General features: G+C 35.8%; 2 protein-coding genes and 1 long non-coding RNA gene across 3 annotated transcripts; 1 reads left to right on the top strand and 2 right to left on the bottom strand.

Annotated features, from left to right (window-relative positions):
• Positions 1-56: 56 nt before the first annotated feature.
• Positions 57-1,594, top strand: LOC111460653 (gibberellin 2-beta-dioxygenase 2-like). Its single transcript, XM_023103866.1, has 3 exons — positions 57-590; positions 680-1,055; positions 1,247-1,594. The coding sequence occupies exons 1-3, from the start codon at positions 217-219 to the stop codon at positions 1,490-1,492; spliced, it is 996 nt and encodes a 331-aa protein (XP_022959634.1). The 5' UTR covers positions 57-216; the 3' UTR covers positions 1,493-1,594.
• LOC111460655 lies at positions 983-3,075 on the bottom strand. Its single transcript, XR_002713450.1, has 3 exons — positions 2,969-3,075; positions 2,743-2,843; positions 983-1,075 (listed from the first exon to the last, which is right to left on the bottom strand). It is a non-coding gene; the product is annotated as an uncharacterized LOC111460655 (long non-coding RNA).
• A 5,479-nt stretch (positions 3,076-8,554) lies between these two features.
• LOC111460654 (transcription factor MYB78-like) lies at positions 8,555-10,138 on the bottom strand. Its single transcript, XM_023103867.1, has 4 exons — positions 10,023-10,138; positions 9,818-9,947; positions 8,977-9,307; positions 8,555-8,888 (listed from the first exon to the last, which is right to left on the bottom strand). Exons 1-4 carry the CDS (start codon positions 10,126-10,128, stop codon positions 8,682-8,684), a joined length of 774 nt encoding a protein of 257 aa, XP_022959635.1. The 5' UTR covers positions 10,129-10,138; the 3' UTR covers positions 8,555-8,681.
• Positions 10,139-13,546: the final 3,408 nt, after the last annotated feature.

Below are 13,546 nucleotides of genomic sequence, written 5' to 3' on the forward strand. Positions count from 1 at the left end.
ATTTATATTCGTCACATGTATTAAAAAAAAACATCCTAATATTCTAAAATAATTCTTGTCCCAAGTTGTCCTTTAATTTAATCAGCTCAAAACTCTCTCTTTCTCTCTCTAAAAGCCTTGTATAAATACGAGGTTGCTCCTCCTTCTATCATGGCTACAACTCCAAACCAACACCAAAATTTTTAATCAAATCTTCAACCTTTTTTTCCTCGAACCATGCCTTTTCCGACAGCCATGAGATCCAAAAAGACAAAGGCCGTCGGAATTCCGACCATAGATCTCTCCGAAAGCAGAGCAAGAACTTCCAAATCCATTGTTGAGGCCTGCGAGCACTTTGGCATCTTCAAAGTCATCAACCATGGAGTTTCTGACCATGCCATTGCTAATCTTGAACGCCAAGCCTTTGATTTCTTTGGCCAAACAGCGCCCGAGAAGCGCCGAGCTGGCCCTGCTGCCCCCTTTGGCTATGGCTGCAAAGCCATTGGCCCCAACGGCGACATCGGCGACCTCGAGTATATCCTTCTTCGCTCCGACCCTGCATCCATTGCTGAAACCTCCGCCTCCATCTCCAACAGCCCTCTTGGTTTTAGGTACTGCTTAGCTAGAAGAAAAAAATTGAGTTTTTAACTGAAACATTGATTTATGTCGACATGTCGTCTGATATCTTAATTTGATGCAGCTATGTTGTGAATGAGTACGTTAAATGTGTAAGAGAATTAGCATGTGAGATTCTTGATCTGGTGGGGGAGGGTCTATGGTTACCAAACAAGTCTGTCTTCAGTAACCTCATCAGAGACGTCCAAAGTGATTCAGTTTTGAGGATCAATTACTACCCTGCAGCAGTCAAGCACACTGAAAAAAGTAGGGAACTTTCATCAAAATCCCACCTTTCAACTAACAAGATTGGATTTGGGGAGCATTCTGACCCTCAGATCTTGACCATCTTGAGATCGAACGATGTGGATGGCCTCCAAATCTCCTTGCACGACGGGTTGTGGACACCTGTATGTCCCGACCCGTCTGCGTTCTACGTCTTGATTGGTGATGCTTTTCAGGTAAATTCTATGTCATTCATCTGTAGATCAAAGTATAAAAACTATTATATAAGATGCACGTAACAAGTCTAGTGTCAAACGAGACGTCGATTTTTGTACTTAAAACCTAAAGAACGAAACATGATCACGAACATTAGAAGCAAAAACATTTACAAAATGGGTTATTGAGACTTGTTCTTGTTTTTGATTAGGCAATGACAAATGATAGATTTGTAAGCGTGAGGCATAGGGCAATGGCAAACAACTCAAAGAAGGCAAGAATGTCAATCATGTACTTTGGGGCACCACCATTGAATGCATGGATAGCTCCTCCATCAGATATGATGCTCACCAAGGACCAATCTCTATATAAGCCTTTCACTTGGGCTCAATACAAGAAAGCTGCTTATTCTCTTAGATTAGCCGACTCTCGTCTTAATCTCTTCAAAGCTTCTTAACAACTACTTATAGTTTGATTAGGCTAATGATCATGTTTATTAGGGTTTAAAAGAACACGTTCATTTGGGTTCAAAGCCAAATGCTTAAAGATAGGGGTAGTGATTGTAAATAGTATATGTATTTGGACGTTGTATTCTATATCATGTATAGTCGAAACATCACGTTGATTCGAAAAAGTATTGACATATAGGTCTCACTTTGATCTATTTGCCCTTAAACTTTTAAATTTGTTAGGTTCTTGTTTTGGTTGCTATTATATTATAAAGATACCCTTGAACTTTATCCTCTTTTTGAAAAATATCTCTAATCTTTCAAAAGTTGCAATAATTGTAACTGTCCAAGCGAGTTGTCATATATTGTCGTCCTCTCTGGGTTTCCCTTCTAGACTTCCCTTAAGGTTTTAAACTACGTTTGCTAGGGAAAGGTTTCCACACTCTTTTAAGAAACATTTTGTTTTCCTCTTCAACCGATGTAGGATCTCACAATAATACCTTTGATATTTCATAAAACGTTTCAAAACTACCATTGCAGTATAATCAATTAAAATGCTAGACGAAAAATCAACTTGGCACTGATTTGGAATGACCTAAGTTGATAGGGACGTTTGTTGCATGGATTAAGTTAGAAAGAATGGTGTTTCGTTATATCAACCTCTCGTCCAAGACTCTAACCGGTTTCTACTCCAAAATACTTTTAAAACGTCGATGAAAAGTTAAAGGTATATAGCAAATTTGAAGGAATAAGGGCATCTTAAATATGCATTCTTTTGAGGAAGGCAAAAATTGAACTGTTGGGACGGCAAAATGTATACAAAAAGATTAGGTACACCTACACAACAATGACTTGCTACCAAGCAATGACAAAACTAAGCTTTATCTTCTCGTTAGTTACTTAGTTTCCATCACATCTTAATGTATCAATTTGTTTCCCTCAAACCATTCTATACGAAGTGCTAAAGTTACAATCCACTCATCCCTACTCGTGGGACGAAAGAGGGAATACCTCGTTCATTTTTAAATGGTTATCAAACAAAGCGTTTTTTTTTTCCTGATTATGCATACCATGTGAGGAGAGAAGTAGAATTTGAATCTCCTCACTTTCTATACTAATTCTTATACAAGATGAAGTTGAGATAAGAGTACTAACTAGGGACTATCACGCCTATGCCTAGTGATAATGATATATAATACAAAGGTATGAATGAATGAATGAATGACAATTTGTTATAGTAGCAAAATAGGATGTTGACCTTAGGAATCTTCTTCGACTTCGACCTCGGCCTCAGCATCGGCATCTCCCGAGCCATTCCATCATGAAATAGGTCCCCACTCCATCACAATCAATTGCTGCCTACACCACAAAAAACTAAGCCTCATTAATAGAGTAGTTGCTACGTAATGGAAAGGATATGATATTGTGATATAAATTAGGGGTGACAGTGAAGTGAAATTTGGTGTTCTAGGGTCGAGGGCTACCCTTGTCTCCCAAACGTTGAAAAGTCATTTCAAACCGATTCTAAAATTCGTTGGATGGGTACTCATACTCATCAAAATTGATATCCCAACTATAAACCAATCTTCCTCTGACTACACACATATCAATAAGATTGGCGCAAATGAGTAGAGGAAGTGGTAGAAGTTGAGAGTGAGTGAGATACAGTAACAATCATGGGCGCAAAAACATTTCAAAGTTTAAGCACCCAAATGAAATAAGTATAAAAGTTAAAAGGACTAAACTTAGATTTAAACCTACAATTAACATGATTCACAAACCTCATCCGTTTCATATATGTCATATCGTTGACTGTCATAGTCTGTGAGAACCCACATCGGTTGGAGAGGGAACGAAGCATTCCTTGTACGGGTGTGGAAACCTCTCCCTAGTAGAGGCATTTTAAAAACGTGAGGCTGACGACGATACATAACATGCCAAAGTAGACAATATCTTCTAGTGGCGGGCTTAGCTGTTACACGTCGCATTGACACTAGGTAACAAAGGAACTTTAATGGTTCAATCTTGAAGAAGAAATACAACAGTGCACGAGTACCTTGTACATTGCAACGCCATCACTGGGAAAGATAAAGCCCCTATCAACCGATCTTATATCATAAACAGAAATACAGAGCCCCCAAGTTTGCAACCACATTCATGACAAAGTTCATCTCAGTACAAGCGTAGTAAATTGAATAGGGCTAACCAACAGGTTTACAGACAACTTTTTACACGAACCTTATCCAGGAATAGTTTCTCCAGCTCACCCTTAATGGCATCAAGTCTATTAGTTCCAACCAAAACACATTCTTCGAGTGTAACGATCCAAACCTACCGTTAGCAGATATTGTCTTCTTTGAACTTTTTCTTTCAAACTTTCCCTCAAGATTTTTAAAACGCATCCACTTGGTTGAGGCTTCCACACCCTTATAAAAAATGTTTCGTTCCCCTCTCCAACCGACGTAGGATCTAACCATCCACTCCTTAGGGGCCAGTGTCCTCGCTGCCACTCATTCCCCTCTCCAATCGATCATTGAGGCTCTAGATTAAAGAAACCAAACCAATAGAAAACATGAAAGAGGACCAATTACATAGAAAAATTCAATCCACCCCGCCTAATGCGTACAACATAAACAAAATTATCCCACAAGAACCAAACCTAAATAGTTACAATTGCGATTCTTCAAAAACTCAAGATCCAAACGTATCAAGCGGTGGAACGCAAAACAGGAGAGACAACAAGCAATTGCTAAATACATAAAAGTTAATGTAACATGAATCAATATCAACAGTTTTTTGCTAATATTTATTAGCAAAAAGAGGTAAACATCAATACTTCCAAAAACAACCTGCACTTGACGATGAGAGAGGGACGGAGAAATGTTAGGTTACCGGTGCACTGATTTGCAAAGCCGAGGGGGAGGGAGGAGGAGGCGGAGGCGGAGGCGGTGGCGGTGGCGGCACTGGACGAAGGCGAGGTTTTGGCGGGAAGAGTGAGTGAAACTCGGAGGAAGAAGTTGGATCCTTGGGGATCTCTTATTTTTTAAAATTTTATTTTTGTTTTATTTTATAAAGTGGGCTGAACTTTTGGGCTTACTATTGGGCTGGGTTTTTTCTTTTAAGCTTCTTTTCTAATTTATATTATTTAAATAATATAATTAAATTTAATCATTTTAAAATGATATTTTCTATTTTATTACACGAGGATTTTCGGCCCTCTACTTTATCACGCTTGCATATCCACCATTTGAGTCTCCAACAATTATTCCAATAATTACATATCTGATTTGACCGACAGACGAATATGCAATCATAGGTTTCATGGTTGTTTGAGTAATAATAATGAGATTCCCCAATATCATGCTAAGAATAGCTAGGATTTTTCTCAATAAGACGTCATTCATTTGATGAAAAATAAAAAGAAATATCGAAAAAAGCTTTCGGCCCATTGCGGAAAATTCCCCACTACTGCCTCCCGTAGGAGTCTGGGTCATGTCTCAATCCCAGGGTGGCTGATCATCCTCTCAGACCAACTACTGATCATCGCCTTGGTAAATTATTGCCTCACTAACTAGCTAATCAGATGCAAGCCCCTCTTCGGGCGGATTCCTACTTTTGCTCCTCAGCGTACAGGGTATTAGCAACCGTTTCCAGCTGTTGTTCCCATCCCAAGGGAAGGTTCTTACGCGTTACTCACCCTTTCGCCACTGGAAACATCCCTTCCGATCCGACTTGCATAATGAAAAAACTAACCTAATTTGAAGTTAAATCCTAATTTTCCTAACAAAAGTTTGGAAATCCTACAAACACTTAACCCAAAAGATTAACAAAAGTAAGAGCAGTCCAACCCTCATTGACCCCTTGGAAGATTTGGCATGGAGATCACCAACTCCTCACCATAAACAATATATATATATATATATATATATACCACCATGAAAATATTACCTCCTCAAAATGGCGTCATTGTTGGTGTTATTGAAGGCTTTAATCGGAGTCTATGGACATGACGACCACGACGACGATGATCTCGAAAGGGTTGGTAGCTTTGAGAGGAAGCTTGATGGGTCCGAAAATGGTAGTGGGTTTGAGTTCTTTAGCTGTGTAACAATGGAGGATGCAGAGGAGTTGAAGAAGACATGGAAGCTGCTTGGACAAACCTTTCTTTGGCCTTGAAAATTTCCTCCTTTAAACATGAATTATTATATGTTTCTTCTCCATCTACCATTCGTGCTTCGTTGTGACGCTAGCAAATATTGTCTTATTTGGCTTGTTACGTATTATCGTCAGTTTTATAGTTTTAAAACGTGTCTGTTAAGAACATATCTACGTACTTATAAGGAATGTTTTGTTTCCCTCTCCAATCGACGTGAGATCGCAAAAACGTAGAAAATAAATATCGTAGAATTTATTCAAACTCATATTATTTATCGAACGACATTGTGTTATCAAGCACCAGTGATCAAACTTCGATCATTAGTACCCCGTCTTCCTCATCGGCAATGGGGTAACTCGAAATTAATTAAATTACATTTATTTGATAAAATAAATATATTTTTATTAATATTTAGCAAAAAATTATTAATATTTTGACGTGTGTGTGACGTGAAAATCCATTACAAAAATGTTTGTTTAGAGATTAATATAAAATATTTAATTTTATTATTGGGGTTTTAGTGGAAATAGTGGTCACGATGACGTAAGGATGAGGGCATATATCCCATCTCTTATTTCGTCAACAATTTCATAATTTCATACAAAAATTAAATAATTATTTAAACTTTATGAAATTTTGGCATGATTCCACATTTATTGGGAGGAAAATAAAATATTTTATATAAGAATGTGAAAACATCTCCCTAATGAGCGCGTTTTAAAATTTTGAGGCTAATAGCGATACGTAACGAGCCAAAGTGGTTAATATATGTTAGCGGTGGGCTTAAGTTGTTACAAATGGTATTAGAGTCAGACACCGAACGGTGTGCCAACGAAAACGTTAGTCCCCAAGGGGTGAATTGTGAGATCCCACATCAGTTGAAGAAGGGAACGAAACATTCCATATGAGGGTATATTTCGTTTTAAAACCGTGAGGCTGACGACGATATGTAGCGAGCCAAAACGGACAATATCTTTTAGTAGTGGCTCACCAACCCAACTGACCCAAAAGATTTTTCCAACCCAACTCAACCCTAGTGAATTAACATATTTAGTTTTGATATTTGCATCTCTAAAGTAAAGTAAATATATATGAACACGACATAATTCTATCATCATTTCTAAACTATGAATAGAGCGTTTGACATGAATATGTAGAACTGATCCCTGTATTGATGTCACGATCGAGTCATAATGATGTTGTTCGTAGATCGGGTCTTAGGGTTGAATTTCTTCATTTGCATGGAAAATAAAATATATTGTAATGGGAAAATTAATCTACAAAATAATTATTATGGGTTCCATTATATAATCTAGAAAGTAAGGCATTAGAAAAGGCCAATATTTTCAAAGGCTTGGAACCACAATTTCCATTACCTTAATATTATATATTCACCTTAACATGAGTTTAACCCTTTAATTTGGTTTCAAACATTGCGGCATTTTGTGGCAACCAAACCCCAAAGTTGACTCTTCTCGTTTACCATGCAACGATTCAGGCTCACCGCTACTAAATATTATTCACTTTGGCCCATTACGTATCATCATCGACCTCATGATTTCATATCTACTCGAAATGAGCATGAGTTGTTACACTATTGATATGAACCAAGAGACATCAATCATACAATATTTTCTTCGCATTCTTGCCTTGAGATATTTGATCAACAAGAATCATTCAAGCTAGACATGATCGATCTTGCTTGTGGAGTGATTCGAATCTTAAACAATGTTCTTGCCTTGAGATATTCGATCAACAAGGTAATTCGAATATTATTTCCCTTGTATTGATTCCTTATCTTATCATTTGGTATCAGAGCTTCAGGCTTACGATCGGATATATGTTTCCATTGCGTTTCTTCTCAATTTGATTTTTTTTTTCTTTTACCTTTCTTTTATAGCATGGAAAATCCAGACGACAATACTGACATTACTGATGCACAATTGAGAGAAGCACAACAACGAACCATGGAAAGACTAATTCGAGGAATAGAGAAGTTGACTGATCGAATAGGAAGATTGGAGATTCAAAATCAAGCTTGAGAGAGGATTCCACTACCTACGCCTTCAACCGATACATATGAGGGCGACAATTCTGATCACCATGAGGATAATCCACATGCGGTTGGTCATGGCTTGATGCGAGGGAGAGACCATGGAAGAAGGTATCATAATTTACAACAACGAGTTCCTTATGATGATAGAATTGATCGTAACGTGGGGAGCATCAAATTAAAACTTCCCAAGTTTTATGGCAAAACCGATCCAGAGGAGTACCTTGAATGGGAGAAAACGGTGGATTCGGTGTTCAACTGTCATAATTTTAGTAATGAAAAGAAGGTACTGTTATGCATTGCTCAATTCAAGCAATATGCTCAAATTTGGTGGGATAAATTGATGTCTCTTGGTTCATATCAACTATTCTCGTAAACTAACACGAGTCATTTCATTATCTATTTGTCATGAAATACTCGTAAGAATGAATACTATCTCGACAAACCAATATGGGTACTTTCAGAATGTTTTATCCTCGTATCCTTTATAGAAAAATTTCTTAGAGGTCATTCAACTTAAAACTGCTTTGAGTTAAGCACGATTAACTCGAAATTTTTATTATCGAGCCACTGAAAAGAAAGGTTCGTAGCATTGATGTATGTAGTAACTATCAATTCTTTTAAGTATTTCTTAACCATCATTGTTTATTCATGTACTCCTACTTTACTCGGGTGACACAAAGATTTTAAATTCATCATTCATCGTTACATCAAAAGACTAATATTTCTTAAGAAATTAGGATTATATAACCATTTTTTTAATAAAATTTTTAATTAAAGTAATCGGGTTTTCACTTAATTTACTATTTAAATTAATCATGGTCAAGCCCGATCATAGAAAAGATTTTGTTCAAGTAAATCTATTTGGTATCGAGAAAGCTACTCAAAATCAATTTGCATCTTTTGATTCGTTTGGAAATTAACCCTAATTCGAATTCGGCCGCATCATCAAATTCAAATTGGGGTTCTAATCTTGACTTTTGAAACATCATCCACTAAATTGTTGCTGCAAGAACCACATGTCTTCTTCATTCCATAACCCATTCTCCAATGACTCTTCCCAACCTATCAATTCGTTCATCGTATCTCCGTCGTAGCCTTGATCTGTTAGTATGACCATCTCGTCCTTTTCGCTTGTACCGATCAATTTGAAGTTCTCAACTACGTCTGAAACAGGCGAAACTTGAAGTTGAACCTGTGTTTGAACATGCATAAATGGTTAAGTTTTATATTGTAATGTATCATTTACTAGTTCTTTTAGAGATGAGATGTGATTTAATGACCTGGTCGGATATTGAATTTGATATAGAAGTTGTAGAAGCCACATGAGGGTTGACCCAACTAGACTTGGAAGGTGATGAGTGGGTTGGGTCAAGATGTGATTGTGGTGGTTGAACGACATCCGAGTCAATGGCAATGGCGGAAATTGAGTCGTTTGAAGCTTGGATTCGTTCGAACAAACGAGGCATCCATACGTATCGCATGGTGTCTCGAAATTCCTTACTATTCACGTCACATTTGAGTTGTCTAGCTTGCTTTTGAACTCTCGTTCTCCAATAATTTTTTATCTCGTTATCTGTTCTTCCCGGTAAATACCGCGCTATTTTGGACCACCTATTCCAATTCCAAACCCATCACTTTTTCTCCACTTTACTTATTAAAAAAAAAACAATGAAAGCTCCCTTCTTGACCCAATAAGAAAGCGTTCTTCATTAAAAAAAAAACTTCATTTTTTATGTGGGTTATCAAAGAAAACTCCATTTTTTACGTGGGTTATTAAGAAAACTCCAAATCCTTTTTTTTTAATGTGGGTTATTAAGAATAACCGTTAGATGATGAAAGTCCCACCTCCGCAAATTTAGAGAATGATCATGAGTTTATAATCACTGAATACTCTCTCCATTAGTACGAGGCTTTTTGGGAAAACCCAAAACAAAGCCATGAGAGTTTATATTCAAAGTTATAGTATCATACTACGGTGGAGAGTCGTGTTCATCCAACAAAGAAAACTCTACTTGGGTTACTAAAAAAAATCCTTTTTGATATGGGTTATTAAGAAACTCCTTTTTAACCAATACCCAAATGAAGAAAAAGAGGATAAATTTCAAAACTTGGATCACCCACCTGTTACCCAATTGAAAATGAAGGTCAAGAATCAATAGCTGTTCTTGGAGGGTGATATTCCCACGCTTAACACTCGGCCCCAAGTAATTTAGCCATCTCAATCTACAACTTTTACCACTTCGCTTCAAACCTACAACAAAACAAAAAAAAGTCAGCAAATTCTTTGTCGGAACTCCGACGAGGGTGAAGGATCAGAGACACCAACCGGCGGAGCAAGCGGCGGCGTTCCAGCGGCCTTCGCCGTGGGAATTAACGTAATTGAAGAGAATGGAATCCTCCTCCGCCGTCCAAGGGCCTTTCCGGACGTCCATGTTTTCCTCCGAAGAGATAAAAGAAAGGAAAGGCTATGAAATGACCACCTATCAACCTATGCTTATATATACATGTAAAAGAGAGAAGGAACTTAGTTATATTAAGATGCTAATTAAGTGATTAATTTAATGTGATTAGTGCTAATATGTTTGAGTTTAAAGAGTGTTTAGTTAATGGAGTTGACCCTTTGACTTGTAATTTCCATTTGGAAAACTTGGGCAGGAGACTAATAATGGGATAGTATAGAATGGATCAACTTTACTATTTTTATTTTTATTTTTATTTTTTTTCCTCTTTTTAAGGTTATTTATTTATTAATTTGGTGGTTGGTTTGGAAGACAGGTTTGTTGTATGTTTTTAGACCAGGTAGTTGAAGGTTTTTTTTTTTTTTTTAACCACAAAAATACTCCTAAAATTTTAATAGTATCCTTAAATATAACATATATATATATAGTATACTTTATTTAAAAAATACCCAAAAAGTGTTTAAAAAAATACCCTTGAATTTTTAAAAATTTCATTAATACCTTTTAATTTTTTAAAAAAATTCAAAAATATTCTTACGTACTATGGTTTAGAAATACCCATAAAAATTTAAAAATAACGTTAACATTCTTTACCTTTATAAATAGAAGTTTAAAAAAAAATTATCGTCAATATATGGATGAAATTTTTTTATCTACACTGACAGATTATCTTCAAACTTTTTAATGTTTTTTTGAAAGGTCAAGGTATTTTTTTAAAAATTTAAAGGTATTTTTGAAGTTTTTTTTTTTTTTTTTAAAAAAAGTATTAATAATATGGTGTTATAGTTATTAAAAAAAATAAAAATAATAAAAAAGGTTCTAAAATGGTTGTGTTAAAAATTGCTTAAGATTAAAGAACATGTGAACATCTGGGAATCAATGGAGTTAGTTATAATAAAAAATTTGGTCAAAGAAATCCTTAAATTAGGGTTCCATTACCACTGCCATATGATCTCAGCTCATGATCTCAAATTATGCTTTAAAATTTAGATTAGATTCGACTAACGGATCTTGGCTTATTACGTATTGTCGTGAGTCTCACGGTTTTAAAACGCGTCTATTAAGGAGAGACTTCCACGTACTTATAAAGAATGTTTCGTTTCTCTTTCGAATCAACGTGAGATCTCACATTCATAGGCACAAATGAACTTCAGATTCTTCGAGCATTAATATTGATGCAATGAAAAGCAAGAACTTGATCATTACCGAGAATTTACTTTCCAAATTCAAGCATATACATACTCAAATTTCAAACAAATTCAAATTAGGAATCGGTCCCATAAAGCAAGATGATGATAAATTGTTCTTTTAACTTCCAAGAATCGAACAAATCCCCTAATGTTTTCCGTCCAAAACTTAGCAATAATGAATTTACATTACGTTCAAAACCAGCTTTGAATTCGATGCATTTGAAGCATCGTCGAAAACACGACTCGTAGTTCAAAATATTTGGTATAATTTAGCCGAATAACCCAAAGTTTGCCTTTTCTCTAAAGAATGTTAAATAAAGCACTAAAGTTAGATTAATTTTATGAAGTCTTAAAGACTAATGTAACCTAATCCATATCAACATCAAACATACATTTAATATTTTAATGTGGATGGCACCACATATCTTGCCTACAAGGATATGATTCTAAGGTTATATATATATACAGATATCGATCTTGAACCTGTTTACGTAGAATAGATTCTGTACATAGTAAGATAATCTACTGATTTACTTGTTTGTTACCATGAACGAGAATCTATAATCTACTGTTTGTTACTGTAATCCTCAATAATCTACTGATTTACTGGTTCATTACTAAATGATTTTATGTTTGTAACAATCTAATCCTCAATAATCAACTGATTTACTCGTTTGTTATCATGAATCAAGGAGAATCTATGATTTACGGGTTTGTTATTAAACCTATGATTTCTTACAATGTAATCCTCATTATATATCTATAAATACATGAGTTCGTGACCCATATAGGTTACAGTGCCAATCAACCTAACAGACAGATTGATTAGTGATATATTGACGTATTATTATGGATCATATAGTTCCTTTTTTTGTAATCCACCTGGATTATATTCCGTCCCTATCCATTTAAACCAATTGATTTAATTTCAAAAGAATAATAATATTAGAAAAACTTAAATCCATATCTCCCAATTTTGATTTTATTCTTCGATTAATGTAAATATTATTGTAACTTATAAAATACCCTTATTCGTTTTAACTTAATTTACCTTTCTAGAAGAAAATTATTCAGTATAATCGTGTATAGTTATCATTTTCTAAACCATTAGACGTAGATTATTCTATACGTTACCGTACAAATCCGTTAGTCACAGCGTACTGAACTCTTTAATGAACAAGATTCTACTCCGTTGCATCGGTTTCGGTCGCATTGCATTGAAATGATAGAAAAGAATTGAAGTATCATTGTCATTTGGGGGCAATGCCAACTCAAAAGCCTTAGCATTTGATGGGACGTAGAAGTTGAAGTTTTGAAGTTAGATTCATTTAGCAGCCTTGGCTTTGTTTTGGTTATGATTATTAGCTCCTAAAAAAAAGGCTTTATTTTGATGTAACTATAAAAAAAAAATTGATTAGCTTTTTTAGATTCCGTTGGAGTTAGCAACATTTAGAAGTAAATTTGATATTGGCGTATGATCTGTATGTGAATCTAGTTCGTAGGAGCTATGCTCTAAATCTTTGTCACGCTTGATACTAATAATGATAAGTTGATAAGATTTTTACGGTTTAAATTAGGGTTTACACATTAGGTTGAGTTGTGAAGAATCGTTGTCTGGTCGTGTTATTAGGGTTGAGTTGTGAGAAATCATTGCTCGGTCGAATAAAAACAAGTCATGTCGCTCTTACCGACAGTGAACTTGTTAGGAAAGGCAGAAGGGAGCTTGACTGCAAGACCCACCTGTCTAGCAGGGACGAAAGTCAGCCTTAGTGATCCACTTGTCACAATCGCACTCTTGATGGCAGCGGACTTGCAATTGTGCGGTACTCACTTTTCCACGACAATTGAGCTAATCCAATTCGTTCTTATGTCGCCTAGGCCAAGCGACGTATGCTCTGGCCTCGGTTTAAGAAGAAGGTTTTAGAAGACGAGAACAGAGAGAGATTTTTGAAAGAGACGTTATATAAGTAAGCAAGAGAGTAACAACAACGGCTCACAATATATAACTATTGATAAGGAGAAGTTGACGGTGTCGAGTGGAAGGGTCGTCGCTCAACGGATAAAAGTTACTCTACGGATAACAGGCTGATCTTCTGTTTATATGATTCGGTAATCTACTCAACTCAGACTATCTAACTCAAATTATAGATGTTGGGTTGGGTTTTTTTTTTTTTTTTTTTTTTTTTTTTTTTTTTTTTTTT

This window comes from Cucurbita moschata, unplaced genomic scaffold, assembly GCF_002738365.1.
Source record: "Cucurbita moschata cultivar Rifu unplaced genomic scaffold, Cmos_1.0 Cmo_Scf00024, whole genome shotgun sequence".
Taxonomy (NCBI): domain Eukaryota; kingdom Viridiplantae; phylum Streptophyta; class Magnoliopsida; order Cucurbitales; family Cucurbitaceae; genus Cucurbita; species Cucurbita moschata.